We start from the raw sequence: 18525 nt of genomic DNA, 5'->3' as shown, positions 1-18525 counted from the left end.
AACAGCCTGTACTTCAGCAAAGATCCCTAGGGAAATCTGCCAGTGATCTCCATCCCTTGTAAAATGTGGTCATTTCACTCCTGTTCTCCGTTTCTTACGTTTCAAAGATTCCTTTAAATCTTGTAAGGACTGACAGTATTCACTGGGCTTGCTCCCTGCCCCCCCCCCCCCCCCCTTTTTTTTTTTAAACACATTTTTAAAAGCCTTTTGTGAGTGCCTTTCCAACAGCCTCTTAGGAAACCCAGCAGACGGTATCATCTGCATCATCACATGCTTTTTGTCTCCTCTAAAATCTCCTATTCATTTGTGAGGCAGGACATGTCTTTACATGTTGACTCTTTAGAAAAAGACCACATTTATCCAGGTGACCACTAATTATTTTTTCATCACTATTTCTACTGACTCAACTACTGCCAAATAACAGGATTATGGGCCTTCAGTTCTGTATATCTTACCCAGAGCTTTTTTTTTTTAAATTGGCTTCTCATTTTCATATCGTTATGGTGACTTTTAATAATTTTTAAAATGCCATTTTTCAGGCTAGCTGTGCCCAAAGGCCAACCTGAGCAGCCTGTGTTTCCCCTGCTGGTAAGTAGACAGCTAGGATGGCTTCTGGGACATGGAAGAAAATAAATTTTCATCACACAAGTTAAAGTAGTAGCAAGAAATGATAAGCTGCATATACGGACTGTCTCCAATATATAAGCAGAGTCCAAGTCTTCTTTGTGAAAGCAGAGATAAAGAAATTAAAATAAAGTAAGAGAAAAGAAAGAAATCTAGAGTAGGAAGAATTTTCTTGGGAGCTTGTGCCACCGTGCAGGATAGCTGGCGCTGATTCTCAAAAGTTTATCTTCCCATTAAGACTCTTCTCTATTTACGCTCACAGAGAGTTGGTCATAAAAAATGCTTCATGTGCACTGATTTTTTGCTGAAGATTTTGTCTATGTACCCATTGCAAAATCTGTACAAATATACAAGACATTTCAGATGGAGGCCTCAAAGTGACCTTCTGCTGGAAGGGCGTGCTCATAAAAAGTTTCAAAGGAGTCAAATTGACTGCACAAAACATCAGAGATTCGGTTAGACAAAAGAAACCTCTCAGATTTTCACACGATCCTGAACACCTTACTAACTGACTGGATGACAATTTGAATACAGCTATTCTTGCAGCACCCCTGCGCACTTGGAAAATGCTACCATGTTTGCTGTGAAGACAAGGAGCTAGACTGCAGAGAGGCTCTGTGACTTGCTCTAGGTCTCCCCCAGAATTCAGTCAGGGAACAAGGACTGGAAAACCATTCTCCCAGCTTCCAGCCTTGTAACTAACAACTTCTGAACCTGTATCCTCCAATACATGGAGGATAAATTACCCTTCAGACACCTTCATAATTTCAGTGTTTACTTAGTATTAAAGCTACTGGAATCACTGAAAAAAACATGCTATCATTGCACACACGCAGACACAAACACAATCAGAATGACACTCTTATTCCATTCAACTAATGTGCCTTCCTACTATTAAGGTTTCAGTCTTAATTTCAAGTTAATAAAATATGTAGTTAGATTTTTTTTGTACCCTTTTTCCCCCCAACTTCGAGAAGATGAACAAGAAGCCGCCAAAATATTACCTCTCACTAGATTTATCGTATGAGAAGCACAGTTATATATATCAAATATGAGCCAAGGAAAGGTGAATGATTAATCCTGAGAGAGGCAGAGACTCATTATTTATTAAAAAAAAAAAACCAAAACCAAACCAAACACAACAAAACCAAACACAAAGGCAAATATATACACTCCTTTGGCTACTTTTTAGCACAATTTCTGAGATGTCATTACAATGGAAACCTATGGAAAATTATCCCTGAAAATAAAACAGAGCTATCAAATTTATTACAGAAAGGGATACACTTACTTGGAGTGGGTGTAGTGGATAATTAAGCCATACATCCCGCAGGTCCTGCAAACATTGAGAGATGCCTTTAATGCTCAAGGGAGTCATTTAACAAATTCCACAGTACTAAATAAAATGTCATTACTTGAAATACTGAACTATTTCAGATGCTGGCTCTGCTTATTGCAAATTCAATAGTGCTGGAAAACTAATTTTTAAAATCATGTATCTGCTGTTCAAACTGCCTGTAGTTCTCCCAATTAGCTTGTGTCAAAGAGGTGGAAAAATCCTTGAACCAAATAAAAAGTGGTTAAAGGAAGAAAAAGATTTGTTTAAGCCTCAGGACGAACTTTATTTGCAAGTACTCCTCAGTAGCAAGTTTGACTTCACCAAAAGGCAAGGACTAAAAAAGAAAAAAAACCTCCACATTTATTTTCTTCTATTTCATATAGGCTTCCTTCACTACAGGCACTGAGCAGCAAATAAACACCGAGTTATGATAGGCTTCAAAATACTTTTATTTCTAATAAGCTTTGTCATTTCACAGACTCAGAGACTTTCAAGAAGAAAAAGACTGTATAATTTATCCCCTCACCACTGCCACGTGTATTGTCCCAGCAGTATGTAGTGGTTACTTTCCTTCGCCATTATATGGGATAAATTCCAACTAACAGTGATCTAAGATACAGTATGCAAGAATAGATCAGACTTTAATCATGCAATTGGGCAAACATTGGAAGAAATCCCCTGTATTTTTTTCAAAGATACGTTTAAAATTTTTAGGGGTGAGAGGATTTAACCGATGAAACAGGAATAGTCACTCTACATGTGCATCATTTCCCCAAGGCATGCCGCCTGGATCCACAGCACCCATCTCTGTTGTTAGAGCACTTAGAATGGGAGACTGAAGGTTTCTTATGCCACTACTCTTCCCTAAGCCAACCAACAAACAGCACACCTGAGGAAAAACCGTAATTTTTTTTGCCTGAACCAGTGCAGCCTGCGGTCTTAAACACGCTATGCTACATCCAGTTTCCAGGAACTAAGTACAACAGGTGTATTCCTGTTCATTTGCGATTCTCAAGTAAAACAATGGACAAGAAAGCATATCGTCAATTATTTTTAAAATGGAAATCAAATCATATAAATACCTTGTCATTGAAGAGTAAACGTCCAAATAATTGTTTTGCTTCTTCTAGGCTCCCCTCTAGATAAACAGCTCCTGCATGAGGGGACCAATACGTCAAAGGTCAATAATGCATCAGTACTTAGAAAATTAATAAGCACAGGAAAGTCAAAGATCTCTGCCTTCTTCACCTCCAATATGTTTATTTTTTAAAAGCATGCTTTCTGTAGTAATACCTCATTTTTTGAGAAATTTAAAGCGCGTTAAACACCAACATAAATCAATGGCCACAAAATGCACAGAAAAACCTGAAATAGTTAAATCAGTGATAGAAAATGATACATCCAAAGAGCAAAGTTTAAACAAATTAGGCCAGAAACAATTTATTTCTAAACATAGTTTCCAGTAATCAGCCAACTATACCATATACGTAGCTAGTGAAAGCCACGAAATACATTTCAATAGCTAGCAAATAATTTTCATTTATTCTGTACTTTCAACAACATTACATTCTGCAATATAAATAATGTGTCACAACTATTCCAAACCTCAGTATCTCCCCAATATCATAATAATACATTGTCTGAACTGGAAACTGCACCTCTGCATCTCTCAATTTCTGGAGATTATGGTACTTATTTTTTTTTTAAACTGCACATACAGCCCTCACTAGCCCTCCACATGCCCATTAGTAACAAGCTCTGCAAAACTTGTGCTAGCTACATTATATTTTTTGTGCGTACCATATACACTCTGTATCTGCACAGGCACTTTATAAATTCAGTATCAACACTTTGTCCTTTGATACTCTTTACAGGAGGGCTTCTGAAAACCTCAAACTAGCTCTTGTAAGCACATCTGTATAAAAGCAAAGGGAATACACAACTACATGAAGAACAGAGAGAAAGGAAGTCGTTCCCACATACAGGGAGAACATGGTTTGCCTTGCTGTGTCCTTCCCCAACTCTTTCCTTTTAATTCCTCACTAGGTTAACTACTTTCTTTGGACCCTTTGGAGAACACTTTGGGAGTTTATAAGACTATCTTGCCAGAGGCATATTATGAGAGCACAGAATTTCAAATAGGGCCTAGACAGCCTGCTTATACTTTTGGTTATTACTTTCATCACAGGGAAGAAGCACCAGACTTTTACAAAGGTTCTCAAGTAGGAGCTCCAGACCCCACATATACTTTTATAGTCCTTTAACAAGCTCCCAGATTTTAGCTATGGCCCTGACAAAACCTTATTGCTCAATTAACTTTGTGAACAACTTTGTATTGGAGGTTAAACAGCAAGCCTGCTCTCTTAGCAAATCTCAATGCTTGCCAAATAGTCCTCATCATTATATCCTAGACAAGCTGAAGTATATGAACAAAGCCACAGATACATATCTAGTGTTCCTTTTCTGTTTGTTTTTTATTTTTAAATTAAAGATCAAAGCACTCATGGAAAGCAAAATAGAGTTAAAAAGAAAACTCTTATTTCTCGATAAGATGAAATGCAATTTGGCCCAAGGCAGAATTCACAGAACTGCTGACATCTAAGCCAACTATGATCTATTTTTCAAAGCAGGACAAAATGCTTTAGGAGCTTGTGTAGTATGTAAAGACCTGGATCAGGGCTAAACCATTCCCATAGCTAATATCATGTACAGTACATAGGGATTAATACGAAGCCAAATCAGTGAGATTTAGCTTGCTTTGTGTATTCAAAGAAGTAATGTTTTATAAAAATATGCTATTTAAAATAGAGCTTGTGTGGATATAATGGATCAGATTTCTGCCTTAGTCCTTGCTTATTTGGTAACTGTGGTCAGGCAGTCCTGATTTCTTCTCCAATACAAATTTATTGACTAGCACAGCCAGTCACTAATCAGCATCTTAATGCCCAATAGCAAATTTGACACAACTCCCCTTCATCCACAGCTAAAGGGTTTTGGTAGCTTTATTACACCAGCTGTGGCATATTGCCATGCTTTTTATTTGTAAGGAAAATACAAAGACCAAAAAATATTTACTTGGCAAATGCAACATTTAATTCACAGGAGAAGGTTAGCAGGGCACAGAGGAAGCCGGCTGGTGGCTTGGTTGGGAGTGCCTGGTGCATTCAGAAAGCAAGCTGCAGAGCTTAAAATTCAGGGCTGAAGTGCAACTACATATTTTGCAGGTCTGTGCAAGTACTATTGGAAGCAGTGAACCTGCACTTTTCCTGCCCGGCCATGGTGACTGAAATACTCCTCCCAGATGACTGCAGGTGGCAGGCCATAGTGGCGCATGAGAGGTGGAGTTCTGTGGTAAAGACAGAAGTGCTGTGCCACAACGGTGTGAAATGGAAGCATCTTCAGTGTGTGGGAGGCAGGATATGGAAGATGAGATTTTCATTGTAATACTGCACGCTCATCATGTTATACATGCAGCATATGTGCAGGAGATGGGAAGAGACGAAGAAGATTTAAGAAGCTCTACTATGGCCTACCCTTACTAACACTACTCAACACAGACCCACGTCTCCTCCATCACAGTCAACATGGCATGTAGACATATTAAAACATAACGGTCTGCACACACAAATACACATGCTTTACCTATTAGGGCTTCAAAGCAGTTGGCCATGGCATGGCGGAGATCCGATTCCCTGCAAAGGTCTGGACCATGAGCATAAAGCATAAATCGATCTAGTTCCAGCTTCTGCAAAATATGTGGAAAGAGTTAAAACCATGGCTTTAGAAGTACAAGAGTACCAGTTCTAGTCCCTAGAGTTCTATTAGACTATTATTATGCAGCAACTGGGTTTGAGGGAACTTTAAAAGCTTTTCTCCAGTTTCAGTTCCGACATAAGCTAAAATTAGAAGACTTCATATTTGTTTATCAGAGGCAAGCAACTAGAGTGTGATAGCGTGGGAAAGTTAGGAATTATCAAACCAAATTGTCAAGGGAAGCCAGATCAAAACATGTTACTAGTGAGATTTAGGAATGAGTTCAAGAGGAGGGCTGAGAGTGTGACAGAAAAACAGCCTGATACCGGCTGGATGGTGCAATGTGCTGTGTTTCTCGCTGGTAGTTTGCCCTCATGTGATTTGGCGTCAGAAATGCCAAAGGGACATTCAAAGGTTGAGGAGTTAACATTGAAGAAAAAGATTTTGCCTACAAGAAGGAGATAAAGTACAACAGTGAGGAACAGGAACTCTGGTAGACACAATTCAGTGAACATCTGGCTTTTTCCTTTAAGAGTGTCAACAGGTGGCAGTAACAAAAGCCTCTGGGCACTGCAAGCAGAGACTGATATTTTAATCCACAGTGCCACCTAGCTTTCTTTTTCCTTTCAAATATGCATCATTAACATTCATATGTTGCCTAAACCATAGTTCTGCTTGCCAGTCAGAATCTCAGGTAGTGAGCCAGATATCTTATATGATAATTCTGCTATAGAAATGCAGGCAAGAGCTACTAGGTTCTCTTTACATATTCATCTTTTTGACACAAAACCATTATTGAGATTTTTAAAGAAGAGATTTGTGCATCTTGCAAAGTCTGTATGAGAACAGCTTCTTCCCAACTGGGTCTAAGTTTCTACTGACTAATTTCTCATTAACTTTCAACTTCATCCTCCTAGGCTATATTTAAGATGTAGAAGTGGAGACTAAGTTGCTTGAGGTGCATGGTTTAGACACATTTCAATTGGAAAAAAGGAGTCTTCCATTTTCAGTGAATGAGAGCCTATTCACTGCTCCAGAACCCAGGTTCTTATTACTTACGATGTTCCATTGCACTTTATAAAGTGCAGGGAGCACTTGTTAGAGTCAACACAGAAGTGGAACATTAACACTTTTATATCAAATTTAAACTTCTTACAGATTATAATCATTTGTTCATGTTAGCTGGTGTTGTTTGGGTGTTGGTGTGTGTCCCCTTCCTCCTGTGGCTTATCTCTGTTTTCCGAGCTTGCATTCAGCATATTTTGCGTATGTTTTACTTCTCAATTTTGATCATAACACATTTCAGATTACTTTTAAAATTCCTGCTACAATGTCTCTTAGAAGCTACAGAAATTTATCATTTGATCCTCAATTAAAACAGCATTCCACACACACAAGAGAAGTTGAGGAGCTGAGAATTATATTGAGGAAGTAAATTGAATGCAACATGACACTGCAGCGGATGATTAAAGGGAATGAAACCAGGAAGGTCATATAGGATATATGAGAGGAAAAAAGGATAAGTTGAGAAACCAGGAATGTATAGATATCTAATATTTACAGTTGTATCTAATAAAAATAAATACAGTTTAAAAAATTTTGCAATAAAAATTTTCAAAAGTTGTCCAGGTGCAATGATAAAGGCTATGAACAAAGCTTTATGAATATATGAGCTTTCCTGATGCAGGTTTTAAAATAATAACATGAGTTCAAATGCCAGCAGTTCAATACAATATTTGTAAACAAAACCCTGAATTGAAACATTTCAATCAATTCATGCTTATCTAAATCATTAAAGAAAGCTTTGAAGGAAAAAGATTGTGTTCATTCCCTACCCTATGTCTCTCCTGAGAACTGAGCAAAAAGATGACATGTTAGAAATCATGCAGTTTTTGCCAAAATCTTAAGATTGGATATGCTTGTATAAGTTACTGTGTGAATACGAACAGAGAAGATTAAAAGAGCACTTGAAAACTATCAGCAGCACAGACTGGACATGGGTGCACATGCGTGCATGCACAGCTTAATACATTACATCAGTAAGTCTCAGACTGTTTTCTAAAAAACATGCTAACAAAATCAAATATGACTAAGGGAATACCAAATTATCCACGAATAGAGACTTAATCAACTTTCTATATCATATCCCCGCCTCCCAGTATCATGGTAGAAATGTAAAAAGCTCTGTCATTCACAGAATTAAGTGAAATAAAATTCAGAGGCATCTCAATTTTTCCCCATGAGGTAATACAACTTTTCACCAAAAGCCTTTCTAACATATTTCTCTTCCACAGTTCACAGCAAATCTGAAAATGACTGCATAGGTTAGGGAGCAGACAAAATGGTTTTTTCACCACTTTCTCTACCACCTGCTGCCATATTCTCCCTACATATTCTATCAGGAAGGCCTTTTATAAACAACCAGTTTTGTTTCTTTTTCTTCACTAAATTTCTACTATCAGTTTCATTACCTGTGCAATTTAAAGGTAAATATAGACACACTTTCAACATAAGCATCCTAAAAACTTATCCTTCTACCTGCAAAAATTACTCCTCCTAAAAACATACTTTGGAGAAAACGCTAAGTCTGACTTCATCTTTAAAATCTACTTTCAAACTGAAAAGAGTTCCTGTATCCCAAATCTTGTACACAAAACACGGTAAAGACACGGATGTTCAAAGCAGGCAGATCCCTCAAGAAGCAATCCATGCACTAATAGTATCCTACCTATGGGTGTCAAATACAGAGACGTATAAAACTGTACCTTAGCCAACATGGCCAGGTGTTGGTTCTGTACGATGGCAGTGCGGTATGTAGCTAATCCTCCTTCCTCCAGAGTGGGAAACAGGTAGTACAAGTGGACACTGGCAAAACAAACAACGAATCAGATGCCGTCAGCATTTGGTTAAAGGTGAACCACATGCGCCTCTAGGGAACAGTGCCTTTCCCTCAGATCCTAGCTGGTAATACAGGTCCCTTCCCAAGGTGGCAACTCAGCTTGAAGTAAGGTAAAGAAACAGACATTAAAACAATGCTCAGTAATATTTGACTGGATAGTATTGGCAGCAGGGGAGGAAGAACGCTGTTCCTCTACTGGGCAGCACATAATCTCTAAATCCCCTGCAACGAATTCCCTCATCTGCAGGTTTCTATCTATCAGCAACAGTGGGTTCAGCAAGGTTGACACCTAGAGGATGCCGAGGAATAAAGCACAAGGGAACCGTCAGCCTTGAGAAACTCCGTGCCGCAGGTACACAGTGCTTTAAGGTGATATTAGTGATTCAGGCTGAACCACCACTCAGGATATTTGTTTTACAAGTTTCTTACAGTACTTTAACAGATGCTAATAGAGCCAAAGAACAGAACTCAACGGTCTGTATTTATCAAATGTGTGAAGTCATTAATAACACGGGGGGGGTAAGAGTAAAAAAATCACAGGCTTTCATCTGCTTTTAATGATATTTGTCATCGTGCAAGTAAGATACTTCATAAAACAAAAAAAGTAATTCAGTGATCCAACCAAGATCTGAGGAACAGATAAATCATTCTGAATATCTTCATATACGACTATCTAACCCATGTCGGAAAGAAGTTAACACAGAGGGTTTTCAATAGCCTACAAGTAAGGCAGTGGATGGTACTAATTATTAAAATATTTTATCAACCCAGCACACAGGGAGAAAAGTGCAGATGGATGCAAGATTATTTAAGGACAATAATTACTATTAAACTTAGAGGCAATCTTATCAAGCATCATAATTCACAAAAGCAGAGACCTGAAGTAAAGAGAATTAGAAAAAAAAATTCAGACTTAAATAGGTGCTTACATGCTCTAGTGAATAGAAATGTAGCTCAGGTTTTTTCTGAATTGAGACAAAAGTTAGCTCAGAAAGTCAACTGATGGTTGATGAACAATGACAATGAAAAATGCAAGACATTTTAATCAGCAAGTCTTCCATCTTATCAGCCTGTACTGTTGTATGAGAGAAAAGGCCATGGGTTTTAAGGGCAGTACAGACCTTTATAGACTAATAGCTTTTAATACCGAGTAGCTAATGGCTAGTAGAGGTTAGTAGAGAATGGAGATATAAGGGCAGTTAAAGAGAAGCTTTACAGTAAACAAGACTACTCCCCTATTTAAAACAGTAGAACGAAGCAGCTGAAAATGGATTATCATCTTTATTTTGTGCAAACTGCCTGCCTCTAGTACTCAGGTAAGAGGGGCCAATGAAGGTAACTGATAATATTCCTGTACTGTTCACTGATTTCAGAATACTCAAACAGACCAAAACTGGAACAATTTTTTTTATGAACCATGTTTTTTTGTCATTACTTCTAAATAAATTACATTTGTGCTCAACTATTTTATTTACATACAGGCATTATGCAAGCTACAGCCCTAGTAACTAGAAATACAAGAACTGCAATGCATTCAATATTACCAATAAATGCTTTTCACTTGCAACTAGAGAAAAAGAACCCATGGAAACAAAATGGCACGCTAAGAAAAATCTTTCCTTTAAAAAAAGGGTAAAAAGTTCGACTTGTCTGTAGCTGAATAATCTCTAACCCCAATCAACTTAAAATTGCACTCCATGAAACGGAAACTCTAGCTTTTCATTTTGTAATCTTCCTTGTCATATCATCAGCAGTGAAGGAATTTTCAAGAGAACTGTATGCAGATGTGAAGCTCTAAGTATCAGGCAGGACTGCAAACAGACACAGTCATAAAGTAGACACTGCAAAGCTTAATAAGCCCAACTGTATGACAATAACATACAAAGGTGAGGACTGTTGAAGAATTCCCCACTTACCTCGTTAAGAACTCCACCACAGCATCTCCCAGAAATTCTAAACGCTCGTTGTGGTTAATCCTGAAAAAGGCATTTTAAGGTTTACTATCAGCTAAGTAACACATGCTGGTTATTTACACAATACAATTAAAATAGAACAAATCAGAGTTGATTGCTAATCAGCCACGACAGACATTCTTGCAGCTTCCCCCACCCTCTCTGGGTTACAATCCTTTCCAAAACAGAGTAACAACCACATGAATTTTGAAACTCAGGACTGACACCACCACCTTTGGAATTTTCATATGTTCCATTCTGAGCTATTGTCAAAGCTTAACAAATGGAGAAAGGAAACAGTACCGTTGACCAGCACTGAGGTTGGGTTTCTTTGTCCATCAGAGGGCACCAGGTGACTGAAACAAACAGCCTGTCTCCAGTCTTGTGTATGCAACTAGGGAAGTGTCCGTAATTAACATCAACACCTGCAGGGTGTGATGAGTCTGCAACAGATTCGTTGGTATGGCAGAGCTACAAAGGAGTAAGTACTTTCATTTTTCATAACACCTTTAAACGCCCTGTTCTCTGTAACTCCCTTTGAGCTCAAAGAAAAAATGGCTGTACAAGAAGATGCATTCAAAGATGCCATTAAACTAGTAGAATCTTGTATTTCCTGTGTTTTCCTTTTCTTCTACCACTGCTCCTGATTTTCCTTTGTTTTGCATAACGTTTCGTTTCCTCCAAGCTCTCTGCCTGCTTATATAACAAAGGACCAACAGGACACAGCAGCTGACAAAGAACAGGAGTTAGTCTTCGAATAGACACAAATTTCTGCTCTACACATCAAAGCATATAAATAGCACCATTTTGGCTTCACACGATTGCAATAGAATCAAGGCCATTGCCACAGGATTTTTTTTTTTTAATCCAGAAGATCCTTCTCAAGTGTTTGACAGCTTTTATTGTAATTTGCACTCTCCCAACAATTATATAGTTAGTCTAATTTCTGAAATAGCAGGCCTTTGCTATGGGCTGAAAGAATTCAAGTATCTCTGCTGTGTAAAACAATAAAGTGTGAGCAAAACTACAACTCCTCTGTGTAGCAACATAGCGGAAAACACAGATCTCTCAGAAGTAGGATTTTATATTTGTGTGTTATTTTGTGAGAATTAATGCAATTTAGCCTTATCTCCCATTATCTCAAGAGGGCTGAAATAAGCTTGAGGCTGACTCTCAAAGAAAAGGGCATGGTCTAGCTGAAACAGCATTTGGGGAACACTGCAACAGTAATTTATTCAGAATTCAACTTCTCCCATTTCTGAGCTTCCTCCAAAATGATGACTCTTAAAAGGCCCAGTTATAGCACTAAGCTAACTAAAATACACTCTGCCTTCTAGTTCATGCATTTAGATTTCACATGCAACTGTTTCTCGCATTAGCCCTATGAGCTTTGTTTATTCACTTTGGCTAAATACGGTGCCTGTGTCTATAAACCACATCTTAAACATTATTTCTTTGCACAGAATTCTTACTGGTAATTTAAGGATTATTACATTACAACATTAATGGTTTTTGCATATGTCTTTAAATTGGACCAGTAAATCAGCAAAACCCATGTTCAGTATCATACTCATGTTAACAAGGTGCCATACCAGGAAGGTACTACTGTGAGGCAACGTGATGGAGAATCCAATTTATAGCAATGATAACAGTAACAACAAATCTTATGTTTTAGTCTGCAGAAAGCAAAAAGGTAGCCTTTTAGTCCTCCTCATTTCAAGGACAAACAAAAATGATAGAATTATCTGTTAAAACCATCCTCAGGAGTTTTCTGCAAGCATGACCAAACATTTACTATGTCACTGCTAATGGAGGTTCAGCACATCTTAATAATATAAAAGTCAATTCAAAATTACTTTTCAATTCAACTATTTGCCAAAGCTGTTGCTGACAGTAAGTTGGTTGTTTCTATTAAACATCTCCCTCTGCAACAGCTTCCCTACTTGCAAACAATTATTTTCATTACCTGGAAGGAGCTGGATCATCCTGTCCCAAACGGGACATAATATTTATCAGGGTGTTTATCCCTAGAAATGTAAACAATGCACTATTAAATATACAACCACTAATTCAATTTGAATAAGCTTAGAAAATAATTACGCAAAATGTTACTTTGTAATTGCTGTACACGAGATCATCCTGTTATTTACAGGGTTTACTTACAGCAAGTATAATCCTTACAGATGCTCTCTCCCTAACTGACTGCAGTCCCATGCAAAAATACAATAGTATTTTTGCATTCAGAGAGCCAGATAAAAATACCACCTTCGCATGAAAAAGACTTTCCAAACATTACATAAACAATAAACAATTTACTTCATTACAGCTGAATATACTTTTAAGGGGTAAGGAATATTCTGCAGCAGACGGACCACGTATTTTCACATTAATAAGACCTTTTTACAAAATATCCTACAGTTTGCTCACCATGTTGAGCAGCAAATTAAGAAAACAATACGTGCCAAAAATGAAGAAAATACATCCTCCCATTTCTTATCCATGCTTTTTCTCAGCTCTTTACTTGTTGACTAATTTGCAAAATCCAGTCTTTTTAAAAGATCTCACTGGTGTCTGTGTATAACCATTGAAATCCTCCACTGAAGGGATCTCTCGGAAGAACAATGGCCAATGAAATAATAATTGACAAAAGGTTTTCTTACTGATTAAGTGTGAAGTGACAGAAAAACAGCAGTGATGTAACAGCATACCTTTTTTTCTCATGTGCATATGGTGAACTTTTCTATCTCCATACTTTGGCTGTCGAATCCCACAGTTGGATAAGGAATTTCTAGCATGATCCGGATTCATTCCAAAGTTTAAGTGATGGCTTGGATGAGTCATGGCAAGCTATAATGTAGCACGTACAGGAAAAAAAAGTCTTAGAGGTATTTTTGCAAATGTAAGAAAAAAAAAAATCTTCGACTGGTAGCTAATAATTGTTATTTTTTAGTGTGAAGAAAGGCTACAAAGTGATGTCGTCAATTAGTAGCTTGGTTCTTATTTCAGATGTCAGAAAGAAGCAACGTTTATGCCCAATCATCAGTTTAACTAATTAACTTTCAACAGTTTTTTTTTCTTTAAAGAAAAATTAGTTTAGAAGAGAAAAAGCATGAACTGTCAATTTGCCCTAAGAGTTTTGCTTACCAGCTTTGCTGACCTGATTTCAATACATTTGCTTATTTAAACATATATTCACATTAACATTGCAGCATAAATATTCATATTAAAAATATGAACAACTAAAAGAGCTTCTCAACTGTTCACATATTTGATTTAGGTTATTTAACTATCTATAAAACTTTCCTACTTCAAAAAAATCAAACAACAAACAAGTATATTATCTCTGGCATGGTTATTCACAGAAGAACTCCTTCTCTCATGACTATACAGGGCCACTCTTCAGTTGGAAGTGAACAGCAGTGGCAGGACTGGTCTTCTGTTTTACATTTGTACCATCTAGCATTATCAAAAGCTTACTCCGCTGCTGACACCACCACTACAAAAATGGCCGCATTAAATAGACCTACAGCTAGCTTTTATGACTCCATCCCGCAAACTTACGCATTTTCTCTTTCTCTACACATACACACCTAAAAATAGTATGCACGTATAAATGTATGTGTGCACACGCCTTGTATATAAAACAAGAGATATATTGGCAAATTCAAGCTGCAGAAAGTTACTTCTGAAACACTCGCAGGACTGGTGCTGCAGGCTGTGAGCAAAGACATTCCAGTAGTTCGTTCAAACATTGTCTGTGGTTTTCCAAAGACAAGACTTAGAAAAGTTTATTTTAATTAGAGAGTAAAATTACATTTAATCAACAATAAGAACTTTCTCCAAGTCCTTTTTAATTCCTCACTAATATTAATGTTTATCATAACTGCACATTCACAACTTCTGCTCCATCTGAACTGGATGACACATTACAACTTCTCTGAATAGTTAAATTAGCGTAATCTTTCTTGCCCAGTCTGTACTTTAAAAACAATACCATCATGATGAAACAGGTAAAAATCAATCTAAAATTATACATCTAATATTGCCTATGCTTAAGTAGGTGACTGGTGCTATATACATTTTTAAAAAGCTCTTTCTCTTCTGAAACAAGTTTGCAGTTTTTAAATAAATTTGCATAGGGATCAAGCATTAAAAAGTACTTTTGTTATAACTAAACATTAATTTGACTAATGCTGACACACTTGATTTTATTCTCCCCTTTTCGATTGCTATTTGCTTTTTGGTTTGTGTGTTTGGTCTCAACATTTTGAAGATTTCCATCATCGCATTTTTATCTTTCATATTAAAACTAAGGCAGCCTATGAGCAACCAAATCCTACAAGATGTTCAATTTTTAATGTAATTTGCAGTGGGACAAGCCCTGGAAATCAAATTCTAGAAAACAGAGAAGCTATGAGAAAAGATTTCTCCATAAGCCTCTGCTTAAAGTGGTTTGGGAGTAAAGGCTCCATACACATACAGAAACTGCATGTTTTGAACTTAGAGAAAATTCACCTTTCTCAGCCCCAGACAGTGGAGAGAGAGGATGCTTACTGCAGGGGGAAATCCTGAACAGAAGTCTCCATTTCCCTTCAGTAACTTTAGAAAAAACATAAGGGGAAAGGGCCACCATGTCAAGAGTCAGCCTTCTGAAGCAGATCAATTCCAAATATGCACTTACATAAATGACTGGTCATGCGACATGGATGCATTTAAAACAAGTAAGAAATTCTCCTCTCCAGTTCCTGCCCTTGTTTGTAAATGCAAAAATTTCATCATGTACTCGTAGAAATCAAGAGCTGAACAGAAGTTTGTGAATTCCTTTTCACTAGCTATAAATGCAAAATAAAAAAGCAACACTTAAGTTATCCTTTTCTGGAACAACAGACTATAAAAGGCAGAAGCAAGGCATGTATGCTCATCTGCAGAGTAACACTGTATTCTTCACAAATATCTGGAAAAAGAACTTAGACGGAAATAATGAGTAATGTACCTGACAGTCTTTTCAGTAAGCGTGTTTTTGTCTTTCTACACATTACAAGCCATTCCGGACCTGCCAGTGGAGCAAAGGTAGGTGTATGCTTACACGCACAAGGGATGTCTCTAGAAGTCTCTTGGCATAACTGAAACTTTTGAAAGATCTGCAGTGCAAGTAATCAAGTAAGTCCAAGCTGGGGCAATGCAGTGCATTTCTCAAGTTTGTACAGCAGGCAGGATTATGGATAAACTCAATAATATTAGGAACACAAACCAGCAAGTAGTTTATTGTTTTCATATCTTACCTGCAGCAAGCACCTATCTCGAAAAGTGTAGCCTATCAATTTGTCCAAATGCATCAGACACTGATGGTAGCGGACATGGTGGGTGAGGACTGGAAGCATCATTGCATGCTAAAAAACAATTGCAATAAGAAAAAGCATTCAAATTCAGAGTACAGAGTACTCAGCTGACTAAGCTATAAATACAAACACTTTCCATTTGTCACAACACTGAGTTTTACTGTTTTGGTTTAAATGAGAAAAAAAAAATCATGGTTTCCCAACCTTCACCATCAGAGCACTTAATTAAATAGGATTTGTCCATCTGCATAATCACAGTGGGGACACAGCCCCACCCAGACTAAATAAATAAATACATAAAGCCAGTCTTCTACTTAAGTATTTTGAAGGAGGTAAAAAAATGTCTGGTCACCAGTAACATCAAATTTCAATAAGCTCTGACTGAATACAATGCTATATGTTTGTACCTTCTCATTTAACACCCTGCAGTTTTAGGTTAGTACCAAAGATGAAGAAAGGCCATTTCCCCTCTGCTTCATAACATTAGGGAAGAAGCACTTTATAGCACTTTAACCAGCTTTCACCAAACAACAGTGGCTACTTGATTTTCAAGCACAGTTATTAGAGCCTTGCTTCATTTCCTTCTGAGGAAGAATTAAGGGCTTTTTGAAATGCTGTAGTCTGGTATTTCCTGCCTTAATGTACTAAAAAATATCAGAAAGGTTGCTGTTTGATCATCTAGGAAACAGATAATGTTTTTCTGTTGGGGAATATTTCAATAAAAATTTAACTAACTATGTTGCGACAACAAAAGTCTCCCTCTTCCAGTGTTGCAAAGCAGGAATTCTACACTAATACTGACATTGGATGGATCTGGGTTGCAATAAGCAAGTAGTACAGTTTATCAGTACAGCAAGTATGATATCAACATCAAAAATTTGCATAAGAGTGAAAAGTAAGAGCTGCAGGAGAAATGTCAGTATTTAAGGAATTTTGTGCATGTGTCCATTTTTGTGACACTGATACCAAATTTCAGTTCTTCTAATCGTTCCTATTAGTGACATGACATGAATATAGTCAAAAGAATGACGTGTTTTAAGGGAATCTGAGGGCTATCACCATTAATTTCAGAAGATGAGTGTACAGTGTGGAGAGATGCAAGAAAATCAAGCATACAAAGCAGATGATGGATAATTTACGGAATAAATGATGTTATGGATTTCTGCATGCCATTAAAGAAAGAACAGCAGAAAATACAAACTAGTGAAAGTCACAAGACTGAGAAGTTAAGAATAACCAATGGTAATACTTTTTGTTTAAGTAAAAGACTGCAAAATTCTTGAGAACTGAACACGTAGCTGGAAGGTAATCATAGAATCAGTTAGGTTCGAAAAGACCTTTAAGATCACCAAGTCCAACTGTTAACCTAGTCCACAACTTAACCATGTCCCTAAGCACCTCATCCAAACGTCTTTTAAATACCTCCAGGGATGGTGACTTAACCACTTCCCTGGGGAGCCTGTTCCAACGCTTGACCACCCTTTCAGTGAAGAAATTTTTCCTAATACCCAATCTAAACCTCCCCTGGCGCAACTTGAGGCCATTTCCTCTTGTCCTATCACTAGTTACTTGGGAGAAGAGACCAACACCCACTTCGCTACAACCTCCTTTCAGGTAGTTGTAGAGAGCGATGAGGTCTCCCCTCAGCCTCCTTTTCTCCAGGCTAAACAGTCCCAGTTCCCTCAGCCGCTCCTCATAAGACTTCTGCTCTAGACCCTTAATCAGCTTTGCTGTGTTGCCCTTCCCTAGTCCTGCTGGCCACGCTATTTCCGATACAAGCCAGGATGCTATTGGCCTTCTTGGCCACCTGGGCACACTGCTGGCTCACATTCAGCTGGCTGTCAACCAGCACCCCCAGGTCTCTTCCGCCAGATGGAAGTAACTAGTTAACAGCAAGAAAAAGACTCTTTGGATCCCTGAATGGCAGAAAAATGCCAAACCACTCCAAGCAAACTGACTAAGTGTAACTGAAATTTTATTTTGTTACCATGTCACTTATTTAGAGTTTTCTTAGTGTAATTTACAAGCTAGGGGAACACCCATATAAACCGTACAGGTGTGTTTTCCTTCATAGAAGGAATTAATTACAAAAAAAACCCCCAAACCACCAAAACAAAACAAACAAAAAAACCCAAAACTTGTTTCATGGGACAACTCTGCTTCCCTGCCTGTATGTTCCACTGCACTAGGCAGAAAGAGTCCCTCAAGCAAGGTTTAATATTCTTTATACCAATACACGTGGCCATAAGTTTCAAGACTGAAATATAAAGTTTTAGATTTTTATCAGCTGTGGTACAGTGAACGAAGAATTGACATCTCCTTGGGAGCACACAGAAGGCCTTTAATTAAACTCTTGCAGTTATACTGACAAAGTGCTGCTTTCATGGCACTAAATACTTGAATGATTCCATTAATGTGCATCATGTTGGATTATAGCTATTTGATGTTTCTGATGTTTTATGTATTTATCTCTTTATAAGAAAATAAAATATATACTTTAAAAATTGTATTAGGCTAAAACATGGCTAGTGATTAAAAAAAGAAAAAGTCTCCTGAAACCATATGGCCAGAGGAGTTATCCTATAACCTGGGTACTTGGTATCCCATAACCTTGGTTAT

The 18525-nt window shown here is 37.6% G+C and overlaps 1 protein-coding gene across 3 annotated transcripts in view; it reads right to left on the bottom strand.

Moving 5' to 3' along the window:
- DROSHA (drosha ribonuclease III) overlaps window positions 1-18525 on the bottom strand; it is a 74811-nt gene that overhangs the window by 15236 nt on the left and 41050 nt on the right. For 2 of the 3 annotated variants that reach the window (XM_075493981.1, XM_075493982.1), the window contains 8 exons: window positions 15850-15957; window positions 13276-13414; window positions 12534-12594; window positions 10532-10591; window positions 8482-8581; window positions 5606-5708; window positions 3046-3116; window positions 1916-1960 (listed from right to left, as the gene is read on the bottom strand). In XM_075493981.1, coding sequence (XP_075350096.1) covers window positions 1916-1960; window positions 3046-3116; window positions 5606-5708; window positions 8482-8581; window positions 10532-10591; window positions 12534-12594; window positions 13276-13414; window positions 15850-15957 — 687 coding nt within the window. The remainder of the gene's footprint in view (window positions 1-1915; window positions 1961-3045; window positions 3117-5605; window positions 5709-8481; window positions 8582-10531; window positions 10592-12533; window positions 12595-13275; window positions 13415-15849; window positions 15958-18525) is intronic. The other variant, XM_075493983.1, reaches the window with a different exon arrangement.

The sequence above is a fragment of the Mycteria americana genome, chromosome 2 (assembly GCF_035582795.1).
Source record: "Mycteria americana isolate JAX WOST 10 ecotype Jacksonville Zoo and Gardens chromosome 2, USCA_MyAme_1.0, whole genome shotgun sequence".
Classification (NCBI taxonomy): domain Eukaryota; kingdom Metazoa; phylum Chordata; class Aves; order Ciconiiformes; family Ciconiidae; genus Mycteria; species Mycteria americana.
This window is presented reverse-complemented; position numbering and strand designations above follow the sequence as displayed.